This window comes from Dermacentor variabilis, chromosome 7 (assembly GCF_050947875.1).
Source record: "Dermacentor variabilis isolate Ectoservices chromosome 7, ASM5094787v1, whole genome shotgun sequence".
NCBI classification, from domain to species: Eukaryota; Metazoa; Arthropoda; class Arachnida; order Ixodida; family Ixodidae; genus Dermacentor; species Dermacentor variabilis.
This window is the reverse complement of record NC_134574.1, coordinates 147,850,179-147,870,132: the sequence shown is the minus strand read 5'-3', so window position 1 is coordinate 147,870,132 and position 19,954 is coordinate 147,850,179. Positions and strand designations below refer to the sequence as shown.

Genomic DNA, 19,954 nt, shown 5'->3' with positions numbered 1-19,954 from the left:
TCCATTTCTTTCCCGTGTCCCTGGCGTAAAGGAAATTGTTGCGTCGGTTTTAGGATGTCAAATTCAGAACCTTATTTCCGAAAGTTTGTTGGGGGGCCCTCAGGCGGAGCTCGAAGGCACCTGCACGAAGGTCCTTCATGACAGCACGACAGGCAGGGTACAGGAAAAAAAAAGTACAAACTGTAGTGTACATTGCGTATTAGAATTATGTGGCATTAACAAAACAATGCTAATTGTAAATGGATGAAAAAAAAAGAAAAGATTTTGCAGAAACTCCACTGGAATTGTCTACGTAAGCGTAAGCATTATACCACTTGCACATTTCCACGCAGCCCGGTGTCATTGTCAATCTTATCAAGCTTGATCCGATCAGTATAAACACTTATTGATCGTTATCAACGTTATCGGACTCTATCCTACCCTTATCAACCGTTAGTGAGCCTTTACGCTTAAGCATTGTAAATTCTCAAGACACGCGGGCGAGAAAATCCCAAAAGAGTTCGTTGACGTTGGCGCGATAGAAGTACGCGTTCAACTGTAAGGGTCTGTGGTTCGATCCCACCTTCGGGCACGAAATTCAATATTTTCAAAGAAGAGGTGTTGTCGGTTTACCCCCACTTTTACGTACCGGTATGTTTATAGCATCTTTCGTGTGCCGGTCCCGGAGATCGTGCATTCTCAAAACGCGCACCGATCCCGTAGTACCACCATTTGTCATAGATACCGGTGGTACCAGTGCTACCACCGGGAACATCGGTATACCGCACTGTTACCGGTGGTATCGGTACCAGTGTACAACCATGCGGTACGAGTGCTCGATCCCGGTGGTATTGGGGGTCGATAGTAGCAGCTACATCAATACCGGTACTATACGAGCGTGTGGCACTGGTGGTACCAGAGACATCGGCACCTGTGGTACCACAGTGCAGCAAGGGAGGAGTTCTCAAATTCTTCCCTCGTGACAGCTGGCGTTTTGAGACGCGGTCGCCGGAGGCTCTGCGCCCCTTGTCGAAGACGCATACGCTGCTGTTCGATTAGCTGCGGGCCTCTAAAAAAATAAAGCATATGGTTCATGCACTCCATTCCCAACCTCAAGTAGCTCAGACATACTTGTCTTTCATCGACTTCAACTGGAGGTTGAGTCGCCTTCTAAGTGTTTTAAAGTGTCAGCTACTCGGCAAAACCGCAGCGCCACCCAACAGCCGCGGTCAGGATGACACGGGGGGGGTGGGCATTCGCAAAGGAAGGTTCGCTTATCCAATTCTAACACGCTCCATTCCGTGATTGCCTACGTATACGGCTTTGGTCGGTTGCTGTTAAACAACCTCCGAAAAAAAAATTGAAGAGGCTTGTCACTCACTTGGTGAAGTCTTCGTTGGCACTAATCACTTCCCAGGTGGACCTGCGTTCGCACAGTACGTTGTGTTTGTTCGGCGCAAACGGGTCGTGTTTCCTCCGGCTGTCGTCACAGAATTTATTCACCTGTGGGTAGAAAGAAGCAGCTAAGTCTGCGGGGGGAACGGAGTGAGCGAGAGAGGGCAACATGTAGAGGTCGATTGATCGACCGAGTGATTGAAATTTTTTTTTTATTCGAAAGTAATATTAGACGCCAATTGCAAAAAATAAAAAATACTAATAAAAACGGACCATCTAGAAAGCCTAGTTTGAGATTGCGAACATCAGACGTACACGTTACCGAAAAATAAGGTAACCGATTATACTACTACAATAGCGTCAATAAAAAATGTAAACAATTACAGTTACCAGTTGCTGTCTTTTTATTGCGATAAAGACTTGCCCTTCAGGCATAATTTTTGATGCGTATATGTGTATTATATGTGTGCTGCGAGGCCTGTGTTGTGTATGAACCCCACAAATGTGAGAGAGTAATTACCAAGCAGCAATCGATTTACGTCTACTTTACTTTCCTCGGAACTATTGACATTGCATAGATACGGTAAAACCAACGAGTCGGCCTCGCATGTTCAGTGCGGCCTCCGCAATTCCCTTCATGCATTACTTATCTGCGCTAACAATTGCCTAAAGAAAATTGTTGGTCGATGTGCCTCTTCTTTTCTCTTTTTTTTCTCTGAAGACATCAGCGACGGCACCAAAACCTTGGTCGAGGAGGAAATAACTGAAAGAAAGGGAGCTCCCCTGGGACATTCAAGCACTTTATTTATTTAATTTTTATTTTTTTTATTTCATAATACCCCTAAAGGCCCCCGAAGGGGTATTACATAGGGGTTACCGATACATGAAAAAATGTGACCTTTGCGCGTTACGGAAAAAACAACTGAAGTACAAATCGAGCTCAGCCAGTTCGCTCGATCTGCGCGCTGGGGATCGAGTATTGGTTGGGGTTGTGACGTGCAAAGATGTTGTGCACAAGATCGCTGTAGCTCAGCATCCGAGTCCTCTCCATGAGGCGCAGCGCTCGAAGAAGGCGCTCCCGATTGGGCCAATGAAAAAGCTGAAAGAATCGTCCCGATGTGATTTCCTGGCTGCAACGTCGTTGGTGGCCTTCGTCATCGAGACGTATATATGCCAGCACATGTTCAATTCGTCGGCCAACATACGATGTAGCGTTAAGCTGAGGAAAGAAATATGAGTGAGCTCTCGGTCTTCACTGTCTGGACATGCGCACTTCCTGCACGGCACGATCTCAGGCGCTGCGCTGTATTTTTTTTTGCCGAATTCAGGTTGCCAAAGTTGTGTCGTTATAAATTACTGGTTATAAGTTACTGGTTATAGGTAATTGGTTACAGAACAAAACTAATTGAATTACAGTGGCTGTCACCGAGTAAAAGAAATATTCGTTAAATTACAAAATTACCAGAAGTTTTATTTATTATGAGTAATTAATTACACGTAATTTATTACCTGCAAGTCTGGTTTAGATGTAAAGGAGCCTCCGTGCCTAACTTGACGCCTGAAATACGAGAGGAAGAAACACGAAGAGCTCGCAAAAAAAAGAAAATTTTAATCGGAAACTGAAAAAAAAGAAATCGCCGCGACCACCGCGCTCGTCGGAAGGGGCGCACGACCTATAGCACGCTGCTCCTGTTTTGTTGCTGTGTGTAGTTTGAGCTCTGGGGAATCAAAAACACCACCCGTGCACTCCGTACAGATGGTAAATCAACGAAGCTGAAATGTGCGGCCCCGTTGTTTATGTTGACATTAACGTTGTCGCTGGTTTGCCTCGCCGGCCCGAGGCGCCGGATCCTCGACCCGACGTCCTCGACCTGACGATCCGACCCGACGAGCCGCCGGATCGGCGTGACGTTGCCGGATTGATCCGACCTTGCCGGATCGGCCCGACATTGCCGGATCGGCCCGACATTGCCGCTTGGGCTCCGCATCGCGCGCCTGATTTTCTTCCGAGGCGCTGGCTCGACGCCGACGAGATCTCTCATGCTCCTGCTATCTGCGCTGTTGATCGTACGCCAGCTGCTCCTCGGGAGAACGAGCGATGCGGGGCCGTCCCATTGCGAAGTCTGAGAGACTGCTGCGCGCGCGCTCTGCTGCAGAGAGAGAAACGACGTCACTGTCGGCGTAGCCAATGGCGCGCCACACATTCCGCCGGAGGGTTTCCGTATCGGACCGCGAGCGATTTTTATAAACATGTACAGCTTCGCTGCAAGATTATCTATAGCGAATCTCGTAGGATTATTGTTTCGGTGCATGCTAACATCAATATATTTATGTGGCTGGTTTGTTACCAACTTATAGAAAAGAAGCATGTTAAAACAATTCCTCCACTGAAAACAAAAGCATTGTTATCATGACGTAAGTAGCCTACATTCGTGTAGCTGTAAGTACTAGTGATGATGCAGATGGCTTAATTTTCAATGCGCTGAATTGGTAAAAGGTGACATTTGTACATTCTTTTCTAGGCAACAACCCCATGATTGATGTGACTATGAAATAAGGAAAATGGATAAAAAACTACTGTGGTGAGATAAAAAATTGTTTTTGGCGAGTGCTCTCATGCCGAGTGCTAGTCTCCCTTATAGTTTTTTTTTAGTTTTCCGATGCTATTCCTTTTCTCGCCTTTCGCGTTGCGTCACTATTCAGAGCGTAGCTTCGCCCGCGTCAGCCAGCCGCGAAGGACGGATGATAAGAGTGGCACAGTATAGAGAGGAAAGCATCGCTACGAAATCGCGGCCCTGGTCAACGCCTCCCAAATAACAGGCATGCGCGTTCCGCTTTATGACGTCATGCTACTCGGACCGAAATTTCCACCGTCAAGCCCGGCGCGACGACAGCGGGGACGTCAAAAATCGCCGCGGCTTACTCGGGAGCTTCCCCATTAGATTATGTGGTAGTCGGGCGATGTCGCATGACGTCATGGGTTGAAGTGCACAGGCCGTGTGCTATCTAGGAGGTGTTGCCCTGGTTCACTAGCCTATGCTGGGAGAGGGGGATAAGAGAATATAGAGTGAGAGGGGCAGAGAACGGAGATGAGTCCTTCGAGGTTTCACTTACGCCTTCGACGAAGTGAGCCATGGACATGATAGACGAGGCGGCGCGGTCCGACCCGCGGCCCTGGCGCCAGAACATCACCTTGCACTGGGAGGACAGGCGGCAGCCCTGGTAGACGCGGCATGGCTCGCCAAAATCCATGTACACCGTGAAGTTCACGGGCTCTGATGAGCACATGGTGGCGCGAACCTGTTGGCGGAGAGACAGAGAGAGATAGAAGACAGGAAAGGCGAGGAGGTTAACCAGACGCACGTCCGGTTTGCTACCCTGTGTTGGCGGAGAAGCAAACATGCTGCTGCATGGGCTAAACGCGTCGGCGGAGAGGAGCGACAGCCGACGCGTTTCCGCTACCGCGAGTCGCTCGAGTGTGAACAGAGACTGGGCACACGAGGAGCTTCGTTATTGTTCTTTTTTTTTGGTGCCCCAGTGGCACAGTGTCTATTTTTTTTTGTTCGACATGGAGAAATGAAGTAGGCAAGGTATTTTTTTGTCTCATAAACAAATTTATAACAGATAGGAACAGAGTAGCTCCTGGCCCTATACTGTGTGATACTGTGATAGATATACTGTGTACCTTACTAGTAAGTATCCATCTATTCCATCTATCTATTCCATGCATCCATCCATCCATCCATCCATCCATCCATCCATCCATCCATCCATCCATCCATCCATCCATCCATCCGTCCAACTAATTAATCAGCTGACTGGCTGACTGGTTATGATTTATTATTGTCCTGTGGCTTAATAGCATTGAAGATGGGAGCAGTCATGGGCGGAATTACAAAATAACATAATGGAACACAACTGACAAACAACAAACATACAATTAAGTACAGAAACAGGTGAACGTAGCAAGACAAGCAGTATAATGAAAAAAAAAACAAGAACATCACTTCGACAAAAAACAAATAGGTTTTTTTTAAGGAATGGGTCAGCTATAATTAGAACAACGTCTTGAGAGACGTCATTCCAGTTAATCTCTATTTACGGCAAAAAAAAAAAAACTCCGAATATGTTTTGGTTTTCCATCTTTGTACAGCGACCTCACATCTCGTGAAGCGTCGACCTCGTGGTCGCCGGTTCAGGGGATGCACGGTGGCGTTTTTATCAACAACGATGGGAGGTTGTGGTTATGGTAAAATAACTTGCGGGACAAGTTGATGCGCGATAACTTCCGGCGTGTTGCGAGCTCTGACTTCATGTACGTAGGTACGCTAGACGTGCGGTTGTAGTCTGATAATGTGAAACGTACGCAGCTATATTGTATTGTTTATAGTGTGTTGGTCAAATTGGTGCCACCCATGTCATATTTTGCTGAAGCGTACTCAGGAAGCGGGTGAATGTACGGGGTGCTTTTTTACGGCATTCAGAATTTTTAAAAAGTCGCCCGTGGTGGATAGCATAATTCCAGTCCTTGAGCTAGATTAGTCGAAGCGGTCGATATTACTCGCACAACATTGTGAAATGCATAAAGACTAAATAATTTAAAAAGTTAATGAAATTTGAAGGTTTATAGGACATATTGCCATTCACGAATTGTAGTCGGTCAGTTTGCAAGGCCGATCCGCTTGGAGGGGTCTCGGAGAATCGCACGGGATTCGAGATACGCACCGTGAAACTTGCCATAAAAATCTAATCTTGTTGCGCTTACTTTGTTTTTAACACAAAGCTGTTTTATAGCTTTAAGCACAAAAGTAACTGGAACGCTAATGTATTTAGTCGCAGACTTCAGAAATTAATATCTCGTAAGTGGTGTCATCCAGAACACTCGTTCCGAGTGGATGTGCCTCGTGAGCTCACCAGCCACAATATGTAATTTGCAATGTGCCGTAAAGTGAATAATTAAAAAGGTAATTTGCGATTTTTAAATTTGTCGATCATGCATTTCAATTTCTCGTGCATGTAATGTCCGCCGTTTTGACTAGACCAGCTCAATGACTAGAATTACGCTACCTGCCACATCCTCTTTAAAACTTCTGTATGATAAAAAATAAAGCACCCGCTGTGTAGTAATGTATACAGCAACTTATTTTAGTGGGAGTGGTGTCAAAAAGACGTTTCATGTGATGTAGCTGAACTTTCGGCTAGTGTTTGCTGTGTAAGAATTCGTATGATCCCACCACGTTAAGTTACTGGCACTGACAACACGCGGCATTTAATTCATGAAATAGAGGAAAGAGCAGTGTTATTGACAGTGTAGTTAGGGCATGTTGACGAACTGTAAGACAAGCGCATGCACTAATATTTTAATATATCTATATCCGTTTTACATTTGTCTCACAAGCGAAAAATAGTGTGCGTACCTTCTTGTATGCCAGTAACATCGTTATGATTAATTAGCTATTACGCGATAAATGACACAATGTTACCAGGTAGATCATCATCATCCTCATCCTGGTTACGCCCACTGCAGGGCCAAGGCCTCTCCCATACTTCTCCAACTACCCCGGTCATGCACTAATTATGGCCATGTTGTCCCTGCAAACTTCTTAATCTCATCCGCCCACCTAACTTCCTGCCGCCGCCTGCTACGCTTTCCTTCCTTTGGAATCCAGTCCGTAACCCTTATTGACCATCGGTTATCTTCCCCCCTCCTCATTACATGCCCTGCCCATGCCCTGCCCATGCCCCCCCCCCACATTTCTGTTTCTTGATTTCAACTAAGATGTCATTAACTCACGTTTGTTCCCTCACCCAATCTGCTCTTATCCCTTAACGTTACACCTATCATTCTTCTTTCCATAGCGCGTTGCGTCGTCCTCAATTTAAGTAGAACCCTTTTCGTAAGCCTCCCGGTTTCTGCCCCGTAGGTGTGTACTGGTAAGACACAGCTGTTATACACTTTTCTCTTGAGGGATAATGGCAACCTGCTCTTCATGATCTGAGAATGACTGCCAAACGTGCCCCAGCCCATTCTTATTCTTCTGATTTCCGTTTCATGATCTGGATCCGCGGATATATATATCGGTCAGTGAGTCAGTCCTTAGTTCAATATATATATATGCACTAAATTGAACCAAGGACTGACAGACTGACTGACTAGCTAACCCAATATTTATTAAATGAATAAGTGAAACAGTGCTAGCGTTTTCTTTGTCTCACTGCCGCTCCATCGTTCCGCCTAACCCTTGTGCAGGCGCTTCCGCCAGGCCGCGTTCACTCTTCAATGACAAGAGAGGCAGATCGCTCACCGTGCCAGACTCGCAATAGAGGCTCGGGTAGCGCGAGCTTCCGGGCTCACTGTGTTCGTCGAACACGCCGTAGCGATAGTGGGCCCACTCGTGCACCAGCCTGTACGCTGCGAGCAAGAGGGAGAACCCTTGTCTCTATAAGCGACTTGTAAAGGCAAACACACACGAGTGATTGGCAGGGGCGTGTCGTGCGACCGACCGCGAATGGCGCGGCTATGTGCCAAAACATTCCTGGGGCCACAACATTCGCATGGGGACGGATTACCAGCGAAGCTGTTTAGGCTGCATACATGGACTGCATTATGAAATCGCAAATTTTTTTTTTCATACGGCACCACACTACGCCGACACAAGCGCCGCCGCGGTCACCGCACCGTCCATGCACCTGCCGCAACCCCTGCCGCCGCTGCGCCGGTACCTTCGACGCACGTGACGTTGTAACCCCAGAAGCGCAGGTCACGTGCACAGGCGCCGTCGCCACTCTTTCCCCCTCTCATCATTCGTCGAACAGGATTTAAAACAAATGAGGTGCATGAAGGCCAACTTGGTACACTACGTGCATATATGTATATATATATATATACATATATATATATGGTGTTGCTCTTACAAAGCCGGATTTATGTGGTTCTATTTGGACCCAAGATGTTACACTTGTTTTTGGAAGTTGGCGGAGTGCTTCAAGCCTGCCGCTTCACCTCCGCAGCGGGTTGGCCCGGTATTGCACTATCACCGGGATCTCGGCCTGAGCATTATTCCTGTCCACGCGACGTGATGCGGACGTAAGCCGGCCAGGGTGCCCCCGCTGGGAATGCATGCGGGTGATGCATACGGGAGCCAGAGGTAAACAGATTCGCTGCAAAAGTAGCAACTGATGGCGACGCCAGCAACCGTGGCAAGCCCGTCGCCACATCGAGAGGTCTCGCGATTGTGACGCATTAACGGGTGTTCGAACCACCATGCCGGCATGTTAAATAACGGTCAGCGTATCTTGCGACGTCTTGAATCTGCGCCGCTAACTGATTCAACTTTGCGACTACAGCGAACGGAGCTGGAAAAATCAAGCAGCTGACGAATGAGCCGCGAAGGCCGCTTTTCGAACAAGGTGGCCATTTGCGACCGCTTTAATGTCGCCCGCCCTCCGCGACTCGCTCCCGTATGAATGCGCTCTTTGTCCGAGGTGTCGCTGTCGGGGTCCAACATAGCGAATCAAATACGGTCGGGTGTTCAGAAAGCCGTACGCGCGTGACAGCGATTACCGATTTTGCCGGGACCTCTGAGACAGACAGACAGACAGACAGACAGACAGACAGACAGACAGACAGACAGACAGACAGACAGACAGACAGACAGACAGACAGACAGACAGACAGACAGGTGATAAACGCTTTATGGGAGGCAGAATTTCTTTTCGGCGTGCATATGGCCGCTCACATGCTAGTCTGCATAGGGGAGGACAGGATGAAAAACTTCAAAACGTGAGTGGAAGAAGGAAAAGGAAATCAAACATTGAAAAGATTGCCGTCAAGCTGGTGAAACAAAACGATGAAATCTTGACCTTCATTACTCGTCTAGTAACCGCGAAATGAACGAAAAAATTATCCAAAAATATTTTATCGATGTGAACTGACTTAGTGATTCTGTTCACAGTTTCCTTTAATACCGAGGATTCTCACCTGGATCCCCGTATATCTCGGCGATGGAGCCGTTCATTTCCGCCAGGAAGCGCGGTGCCAGGTGGATGTACTCGCCGCGCTCTCCGCATCCCCTCGGCTGCAGCGTGTACGGGGCGTCGCCGTACTGCGGGTTCTCGGCCGCCACCCGAACATCGGCCGTTGGGAACAGGTTCACGGTCGCGGCGTCGGTAGCCTGCGGCCTCGGCGGCCACGTGGCCGGCACGGCGATGACCACGCTGCTGAAGTGGACCAGGCCGCCGGTGGCCCGCTGTAGCAGCGACGATGCAGACCGGAACAGCGCCTTCGACGAGGGAGAGGGCGAGCGAATTGACGGAACAGCTTTAGATTGCCCGCAGAACGTATTGCCCTTTGCGGGACACCGGGTTACCTGTACGGCAGGTTACAAAGCTGGTAGCGAAATTTTGTGACATTTTTGAGCGCAGCGCTTGGCTTCCCGTTCCTGTGGCGAGCGTCAGCGTTGGCGTCGTTCTTCAGCGCCCTCGTAACCGGGCGAACGCGGAGCGCGGATGAAGGACGGCTATAGCGAAGAGAGCGGGAGGAGGAAAGCGGAGGAGGAGGGTATGACGAAAGCGTGAGAAGGACAAGCGTAGCTCAGTAAAGTGGAAAGTTGGGCTAGTTGGTGAGTGATCATCATACCTTGCTGGTGAAGCAGCGCACTGACACTGACACAGTGAAGACCAGCTACACTAACACTCCTGTTTGTCTTCACTGTGTCCGTGTCAGTGCGCTGCTTCACCAGCAAGGTATGATGACAAGCGTAGCGCCGAGCAAGACGGGCTTTGCGGCGGCGATGGGAACGAGATGACGCTAGAGTAGCGCGCGTCCTCCGTTCGCCGACGACGTCACCGATACCATATATGGAAACAAAGGGCTGCATGAGCGTAGGTCCGTCTGTGGCGGCTGTTGTGAATTGCGACAGCGCGTCACCCACGCGCTAGCTCCCTCGCGGTCTCCCGATTAGCGAGCCAGTCGCGCCACACTAACAGCTCGATCCTCTAACCATTAAGCCACGGGCGCATGCCTCAGTAACGGAACATCCTTATGTATTTCCCACGGGCAAGCCTGCGCGATGACCTGCTTGGCGCGTTTTAGGAACTCAGCGTGGTTTTTCGGTGTCATCAATAATGCATGTAAAAAACTCAGCGTGATTTTCAACGTCATTGATTACATATAACATTATTGATTCCTTTAGTTTTAGTATATTTTTCGAAGAACGTTACTCACATTAACTGTGCGATTTCCCTTTGCGTCAGAATTTTAATGCCATGCGGCGAAAGATGCCTGGATGTGTTCATGTTCCAATCGCTGCAGAGGCTGGTGCACAGAAGAAGCGTTGTTTATAACTGCGGGTTAGACAACTTTGCTTGCTGGAACGAATTGTAACACAGCCTACTGAGACTATGCAGAGCTGTCGGCTTGTGTCATCATTTTCCGACACGTAGCAGCTAGGGTGTACGGTGGCTAAAATAGTACCTGGCGGTGCGTGGTTTCCACAGCGGAGCACAGTGTCCCTCCAATGGCGCAAACATGCCTCCCCCCCCCCCTTCTCCACGTGTTGACAGAAGGCCGGCCGAGACGCTCCCCGTTAACACTAATCACGATGAAGCAAGGCGGGCCCGCATGTGTGCAAATACCACTTCGCTACTTCAGATGCAGAGAAAAATCACCGTCGATTACGATACTCCCTAATGAGAAATTTGAGCGCAGGTCTATACGTGTTTTCATTTCGCGATAAATTGGCTGGCGCGGACAATCAGCCTCTTGCGCCAAGTTGCAAATGGAGCCAAGTGTGGCGCGACTGCCTCGCTAACCGTGACGCGCGGGCGCGCGATTCACAGCAGCCGCCGCAGACAGACCTCCGCTCATGCAGCGCTTTGTTCCCGTAAAGACGGCGCGCGCTACCCTGGCGCCATCTCGTAGCCGTCGCATCGCCCGCGAAGCTCGTCGTGCGCGCGGCACTACGCTTTTCTTCTCACGCTTTCCGCATCCCTCCGCCTCCGCTTTCCTCCTCGAGCTCTATTCGCGATCGCCGTCTTTCATCCCCCGCTGTGCTCCCTGTTCGCTCTTTCATCCCTTTGCTGCGCTCGTTCGCTCGGTTACGACGGCGCCGAGGGACGACGCCGACGCTCGCCGCAGGAACGGGCGCCCGAAAGCTGCACTCAAAATATATTGCTGCGTGTGCAGGCGCGCTGCAGTAACTACAAGCTGTAATGACGCAAGTTATAATTAGTTACAACGTCGACAAAATCCTACAGTTCAAAAGCACGAAGGGGACGCAACACATGGTGACCGCCGTTAGCATATGCCGCAGCGCACGGGAACGCGAGGTCAACACAAGGCGACAACGCCGGCAAGACCCTGTAGTTCTATCACCCATGCTGCTTGCGGTCGTCGGGCTTTATTCTGCTCGTGCTTCTACACACGCCATAGCAGGCGTTTTTACTCAGCTTGCATTTACGTCAATTGATACTGCCACTACAGCTACGAGCCGTTACACTTCGTGTAGAATTCTGGCATGTTGCTATCGCATTGATCGCTTCGCCATAAGGGCGAAACTGCGATTTTTTTTATTAGAAAGTTTGCCCTGCTGCATAGAGTGTTTGATGACATGAACACATTTACTTGCAAGTGAAGTACTTCCCTTCAAGTAAGAAATTCATGCCATAAGAGGATTACAAAAATCACACGTTAAAAAAAAGAAGTTTTAAATGTTTAGAAAGCAACAGCATACCTTGATGTTCTCGATGATGCGTTTGTCCGGCTCGACGGCAGGGTGAATGGCCACCACTATGTCTTCGTACGCGCCGTTGGCTCGGTTCAACCGGACACCTCGGCCACAAGGCGGCCAGAACAATGTCACCGTCACCATCACCATCGTGGCGAGTCGCATACCTGCAGACTACGACACACGTTTCTTAACCTCTCGTCGAAAACTTTTCGGACCGAAATTCAGCCCTAAAGGGGCTTGAAAGAGAAAAAAATAAATATTAGTAGTAGTAAATTACCTTTCTACAATTGCAAAAGAAGTGTCACTCCTGTCGTTTAGAAGATGTTCAATAAACAAGAAAAGACGCTACAACAAAAGACGGGCTATAGTCATGACGTCGTAGATTTCCACCGCATCATGCTTGGGCTTAGTTTGGATTTAGTCGGCAAATACCGTCTGCTTAGTATTCTAAGAAAAAGCCAAAGACAGAACTAAGTAAGATTCGGGAAGTTCGACGGAGCCACAACGGCCAACTGCGAAAGAGAGAAATTGAAATCGTTGACGTCATGCTAATCTACAGCTGCTGGTATTAGACCGCGAAATTCAAAGAATTGAAAGTTGACCTTCGTTTTCTCTTCTATTTAACAAAAACGAAAAAAAAATAACGAAGTGCATATTTAAAAGAACGCCGATTAATGTAAACCCGTTTGGTGTTTCTCTTGGCTGTCTCTGAGTCAAAACTAATGGGCAGCACCTAATAACATTAAACAATTAAAATACTATTTCAAAAGCTCATTTGTATTGATGTGGTGAAATAAGAACGTCGATCCTTATCCCCTTGAGACACAGATTATGATGTAGTGTCGATAAATGCGTCTAAATTACGGATTTCTGTGCCAAGGCGATGCGGAACCTTAGAACAAAAGTTATTCTGAGGTTTTGTCTTCTGAATGAAAATTTTTGGCTTCTGATCACTATAGTTGCAAGCTGCGTGCCCTAGGCACGGGTTGCGGGAATGACGTGTTATGGCATCTAAGGTGCCATTTTCATGTACTAAATTCAATTAGTAGTCAACGCATGTCCTGTGTTCTGTCGCTTCTTCTGGTCAAAAGTGGTGCAGTTGAAGATGGATCGGCGTCAACTTGCCACAATCGCAACGTTGACAAGCAGTTTTCTTGCCATATCAAACGTGAGAGGTAAATTCGTCTACGTACACGAAGATGCTTCTTCTGGCATTTAACAGCGACGTGTAAAGAATAATGTAGATCCAAATCACATTTTTACAATATACGGGAAGCGAAGCTTTCGCGAAACGGTTTGTGAAACGCTATAAATAAGTATGCTCATTTCGTTCCCGGGTCGTTGGCATAAAAATGCTCTCGCGCACTCGTGCAATTAGCAAACTCTTATATTGGTTTCTACACGAGGCTGGGAGCTGTCGCAGGCCGATGTGCACTGACAAACCCAGAACGAAGGGAATCATGGTCACTGACTAAGTCTGATGTATAATCCGACGTTTCGGAACCGCGTGCGGGTTCCTTGTTCACTGAGTTGGACAGGAAACCGTCGTCACTTGTGTAGCCAGCACGTGACGTAACGAACGTGCGTAAATGGCAGGCATAGTCCCTTCCCTGGTGTCCGCTCATCGTAGCTGGCGTCGACCCCAGAATGGTGCCAGCACTAGGTGCGTGTGTGTACTGGCAGCATGCTCCACCAGCATGCTGCGCTGGGGTCGTCGTGACGTCCTGGGTGTAGGATCACGCGACCACGACTCGCCGCTTTCCACACAGTAGAAGTATGGAGTACTAATATGCCGTAATAGTACGTGCTTACCGTGGTTTTCCCTTCGTTCAGACACGGTTTGTTTGTTCGTACGTTTATATTACTATACATTAGCAGTTATAACATCAGTGGGCTGGCTTAACAAGGGAAGCCTCAGGCTGAAGCTAACATATTGTGAAAACGTTCGCTCAAGGATGAAGATTCCTTTGTTTTATCACTGTTTATCTCTCCAAATCTCCGTCTTCACGTGAACCCGTTGACTTGTTTACATCATCAGTAGAGATTTCTCTAACTAACCAGTCCTAACTTACCAGAAATTCCGTGGGACCACTGCTGCTTCCCACGACTGCTATGAGCTGGTCGTGGGGCCGTCGATTCAGCAAGGTTCGGGCCTGCAGCGCAGTCGCCGGAGAGGCAGGTCTACAGCACAAGGCAGCAACCGCTGAGAGCCGTGAGCGAGAGACTGGATAAAGTGATCGTGGTGCCCCCCCCCTTTTTTTTTCGGAGGCACGTTCTCTCCACCATGCGGGAGAGGCAAAGAGGTCTCGTTTCGTCTGCGTGCATTGTTTTGCGCATCGCACCTGCAATGTCTGTTGCGATGATCTGTTCAGGCGGGGTTGTGCGAAGCACTGAGCTTCTCGTGTTCGGGCGCCGTCGAAATCCGATTCCGCATACACACCCAGCCTATAGCGTGGGAAATGGTCCGACGTCTGCAGGCCTTCTGGAAGAGCAGCGCCTCTCCCCTCATGCCGTGGGAGAGGCTGCTGCCAATTGTGAGACCCCTGTACAACTCCTGGGAAAGCTCAAGACCAATTTGAATGGCTAGGACAGGAAAGGTGGGTACTGCCAAATTACGAACCAATGGAGGAGAACTTCTGGGAAAGAAGAAATGTCAATTGATTGCACGTTAGGGTGCACTGTTGTAAAATAAATGATATATAAAGATAGCGTTCAGTTTTTATGGGGCGGAGAACAAAGATGGGACCAATTTCCATTGCATGTCTGGAGAAGTCCTCTGATTGAGCCGGGAGTAGCAGAATAACGCAAGCAGTGCTGCGAGTGGGAGTTTCGGAGAGTAAATTTAATTACGTGTAAGACGACCTAGTGACAGTAGCATCAAGCTTCGCGAATGTAACTTGCACTGTGCAAAACCATTAACTGATGTGGTTCCTTGTCTTGTTTCGGGTGTCTCCTATCGGAAATAGTTTAGACTACAAGGGGTTCTTATAACGGGCATCTATCTAATGCGCGATTACACGTCCGCTTTCGCATTCCACACTGCGTCATAATGTGGCTCTCGCTGTTGAAACGAACCTGCAACCTAGTTCTCTGCACCGCAGTGCCATAGCCACCACAGCGGGCCGGAAGTTTTTAGAAGTAAACAGTAGGTTTATTTAAAGTTTATTTAAAAACTTGTCATACGCTTAATGGTGACAGCAAATGAAAAAGGCTGGATTCTTGCTCAAATGAAAACTGTTTATTATCTGCAGAGCGTCGGCGTGAAGCGTGTTGCTGCCTTCCTCGGCCGCGTCTCTCGTGCGTCTCTCCGTGCCATCTCTATGGTTCCGCTGGCCTCCGGCTCTTCTCTCTCGCTCGCTCGAACCCCCGTGTCTACTCGCGGGTCTCTTCTTACAGTCCCAGGAAACGTGGCAGGGCATCGGTGCGGAGAGTCTTTCCTCGTGTTTACTCAAGGGTCTCAAGCAGTGGCGTAGCTAGGTCGTCTGGCACCCAGGGCCCTTAGCTCTTCTGTCACCCCCCCCCCCCCCCCGGTGTAGTCGAGGAAGGTGCGGATATCGACAATTTTCGGATGTCTTCAGACGTATATGACACCCCCCCCCCCCTACTGGCCCCGTGCACCCGGGGCCCCCGGCCCCCCGCCCCCCCCTGTCGCTACGCCACTGGTCTCAAGCTCAACGTTCCTTGGTGGCACGCTCCCGAGCAGCGGCCATCTCCAATGGCGTCCCGCAATAGGGGCTGCCACTCAGGCGCACAGCAAGCAACTCTCTTATTAACTTCTTGAATAAAATGCTTCTGCCGCCACCTTGCGGGGAGCAAAGTACCATGCGGGGCGTCTCGTGATCTACGGTATCGCGGCGGTGGAGCACGCTGCCTGACAGGTCGGCGTAAAATGCGTGACGGCTAAGTTATGAGAGTGCGCGCCGCTCACAATGGAAAGGTTATTTGTTAATTGGGACCGGCGTATAAACGCTTATTAGAATCTGAAGTTCATTGCAAGCTTATTAGAAATTTATTGGCAGCCTAATGGAAGCATACTGAGTAATAGCTCGAAGTTAATTGGGAGATTATTGGATGCTTTTTAGAAGTTTACTGGCGGTTCATTGCAAGGTTGCTAGAAGTTTATTGGAAGTTTATTGCAAGCTTATTAGAATTTTATTGGCGGTAAGTTGGCGTTTTTTTTTCTACCAAAAGAGGGACACGAACCAAACACGACAAAGCCTGGCAGATGCAACTGGCTACCTGTAAAGTTCAGCCGATAGAAAACGCACTCAGGTTGAGCATAATACACAATTTGCCCTGAAATAGTAGCTGTAACACAGTACGCTAACAATTTGTACAGCGCAAGGATGTTATAACGCGTAATGCATGTACTACACTTGAATCTCCATCCGTAATGTAAAATATGTAAAGATGCACTTTGCCGCCTTCCAACATTTAATTTACGGCCGAGGAAAGAGCGGAGTTGGCTCCGAAACGTGTGTTCCAGCTTTCAAAGCGCGTATGTCACATACGTTTGCAATCACTGAGATACTAAAGCTTGAGAGTCAGCCGAGAAAAGCATAAAGTTGTAGTACTATAGTACCGTATGTGTCGCGAACATCTTTCTGTGGCAGAAACGTCAGCAACTGTTCTTTAGAAAGCAAGGTTGTGCGGAAGTTAACTTCTTATTACAGATAGATAGATAGATAGATAGATAGATAGATAGATAGATAGATAGATAGATAGATAGGTAGACAGAGATAGAGAGAGAGAGAGAGAGAGAGTGAGAGAGAGAGAGAGAGAGAGAGAGAGAGAGAGAGAAAAGAAAGGAGAAAGGCAGGGAGGTTAACCATATGGGTAGATCCGGTTTGCTACCCTACGCTGGGGAGAGAGGGGAGGAGGAGGTAAAGTGATAGCAAAGTAGAGATAAAGAAAGAAAGGAGCATGCACATACAATCACAGTCAAATAAAGTCACCGTATACCGCCACCACACAGCACAGTGGCACTTTTAGCGCTATAAACATCTGTTCAGGCTACGGCCGCTTGTCCAATTCTGTTGCCCTTAAAAAGCGCAACGGTGCCCTCGTCGCCCTCCGCTGCTATGGTTTGTGATTGCGGCATCTAAAATAAGTTCCTCTGTTAGAGGTCTTTGGTCGAATCGCGCTGCTATATTTAGTACACGAGGAATGCGATAGCACATGCGATGCTCTGCTGTCAGACAGCGCAGTGACGCCGCTTTTTTCACGTGCAGCCGTCGGGAAAGAGGACTCACGTGTATGCATCGCGACCGGATCTCGGATCAAACAACGCGCCGTACCCGGAGCCTGAGCTATACATAATCTTGCGGCACTGCCGGGTCGGCGATTGCCAACGTCATCGGCAAAGCTGTCCTACGGTACATATAGTTCCCGTGGGAAGGCTACCTTCGACTCACGAGAGGCCGTTCACTGCCGTGGGGAAAGGCAACCCGTGGAATCGCGGGCTACGACGTAAGAGTGCATTTGACAAGCGAGCGAACGCCGAGTCGCCGCCGCAGAGAGGAAGGCAGCCTGTCAGCGTTCGTAACACCCGTAGTGTCGGGTGTCGCATGTTACGATTGCTCGGGTGGCGAAATCGAATGCTCTGAATGGACGGCCAGCCGGGAAATGGGGTCCAACGCAGAAACAGCCGCCGCGCACAATGACTTGTTGACTGCGTGACAGTGCACACAGAAACAGTTCTGTATCGTGTGTGTATATATATATATATATATATATATATATATATATAAGAATTTTTTATAATACTATAATATTATAAGAAATGCTTTTTCTGTCTCTCACCTATCGCATCCCTTTCCCGTTTTGACAACCAGAGATAATCTCTAGTTAACCTCCCTGTCCTTCCTTTGCTCTCTCTCTCTCTCTCTCTCTCTCTACGTCGCGCAGATTCTGCGAGAGGGGTCGTCTGCGGTTCTCGGGCATCTCGGATGCCGTATAGTAGACAGACGTTGTGTGCGTCGCGTGGAAAAAAGTTCTTGAGACGATGGCGGTGTGTTTCTGGCGCCCTTAAAAGCTTCGACGCGTAACGAGGCCGCGCAGGCGCCACTACACCGGCTGCGACAGCGGTGCAGTAAAATTTGATCAATTTAAGAAGGCGAGCATTAATCATCACACCTTGCCGGTGAAGCAGCGCACTGACACGGACACAGTGAAGACACAAGAAAAGACGACATTGTGTCGTCTTTTCTTGTGTGTCTTCACTGTGTCCGTGTCAGTGCGCTCCTTCATCGGCAAGGTATGATGATTAATGATCAACTAGCCCTACTTTCCACATTACTGAGCATTAACATATTTTGAACATTTTAACACAAGATTTAAGATAAAAGGGATACGCTGGGAACGGAAGTTTAAAAGACCTTTGCTTGGGCGATGCGATTTTAGAAAAAAATCTGACGAATAGTTTAATCAAGAGCGTAGATTTTGTGTTTGCATAGAAAAGTATAGCGTATGCGGCATTGGTAAACATTCGCCGCCAACAGCGAAAATTCACCTGCTGCGTCCATGCAATTAATATAGAGTAAAATATAAAATAAGCGAAATTGACGAAATGTGTTCTTATCCCAAATTAATTTAAGATACGAGTCAGTGTCCTCCGCTGGGTTGGTTCACAGATGTGCTTATACAAATATCTCGTTTCCAGATTTATTTATTTTTTTTTACATAGTATGCTTCCATAACCCACAGGCTGATGAAAGGACCTCGATGAGTATGCGGATATGTTAGAAGTATTTGCCCGAGATTGGCACGCCGGCACACTCCTTGATGTATGAATTGTCCGCTACGCGAATAAACATGGCGGCAAGTTTCGCGCTCTTTCGTGTCTTAATTGACGTTTTTTTCTTTCTTCTCATAGTTTTACAACTTTATATAACACCTGAAAAAGAAGTACGACAGGCCCAGCAACAATACATTTCGTTTCCTGCTTTCTCTAGACGCTTCCTTAGTAAATTGCTTCTTCCATTGTCTACCGAGCTGGTTTTTTCAGCTGACAAGTCGGTGAGTAAATGTATCCGACTGTAGATATTTTCATCTCCCACTAAAGTACGAGCTTGCTATTGTGAATTCCCCCATTAAAGCCAAATTTACAGAACTCTGGTCTGATCACCTTGGCACTGTGCCATTTCTGTAAGAAACATGGACCTATTGATCACTGTAGTTTTGTAAGTTATTAAAGCAAAAAGCTTTACTACGCCAGCCAGCGAGCAATTTCGGCTCGTCCCGCCGTATGCCGTATGCAGGCAGCAGTATGCCATATGCCGTGGCCGACGAACGACCTTGAGCCGCCGTTGCCTAGCAACGCCGCAGCCGCGCTCCAACAGATGGCGCCACCGTCGACGCCGCTGCCGTCGCCGCTCGCTCCACCAGATGTGCTCCGCTGGGGTTGAGGGAGAAGAGGAGTCGCCTCGCGGGGTATATATATATATATATGCACTTCGCCTTAGTGAATTTAGTCGTTATGGAGAGCGCGAAAGAGACCCAACAACAGAACGAAGCGAGGAAGGGAGGGACAACGCGCTTAAGAGACGCCAGAAGAACGGGCCGCACGACTCGAGAAGCGTCGTAACGAAGATGCGGCTAGAAGAAGTCATGCCACGTCCCGGAGTACTACTCTTCAACTGCGGAAGAGACCGCTTTGAGTTCTCGCGAGCGTCGGAATGAGACGCTGCGTAGACGTTACCTAGTCGTTACCTGAACAGTGTCTTGTCGTGTCTATACAATAGAGCCAAACCAAACGCTTAACCACAAGCTAACACCACGAGCGTAGCCATGCAGCTCTTGCTTTCGCAATTCAACTAGAGTTAACCAGAGCTAAAACACAGGCAATTTTT

At 48.5% G+C, this 19,954-nt stretch overlaps 1 protein-coding gene across 1 annotated transcript in view; it reads right to left on the bottom strand.

The window, feature by feature from the left end:
• LOC142588138 (calcium-activated chloride channel regulator 3A-1-like) overlaps positions 1 to 14,311 on the bottom strand; it is a 43,218-nt gene extending 28,907 nt beyond the window's left edge. Inside the window, exons 1-6 of the mRNA XM_075699624.1 lie at positions 14,177 to 14,311; positions 12,108 to 12,275; positions 9,356 to 9,656; positions 7,680 to 7,786; positions 4,489 to 4,674; positions 1,361 to 1,482 (exon numbers count right to left, since the gene is read on the bottom strand). Coding sequence (XP_075555739.1) covers positions 1,361 to 1,482; positions 4,489 to 4,674; positions 7,680 to 7,786; positions 9,356 to 9,656; positions 12,108 to 12,266 — 875 coding nt within the window. The 5' untranslated portion in view covers positions 12,267 to 12,275; positions 14,177 to 14,311. The remainder of the gene's footprint in view (positions 1 to 1,360; positions 1,483 to 4,488; positions 4,675 to 7,679; positions 7,787 to 9,355; positions 9,657 to 12,107; positions 12,276 to 14,176) is intronic.
• Positions 14,312 to 19,954: the final 5,643 nt, after the last annotated feature.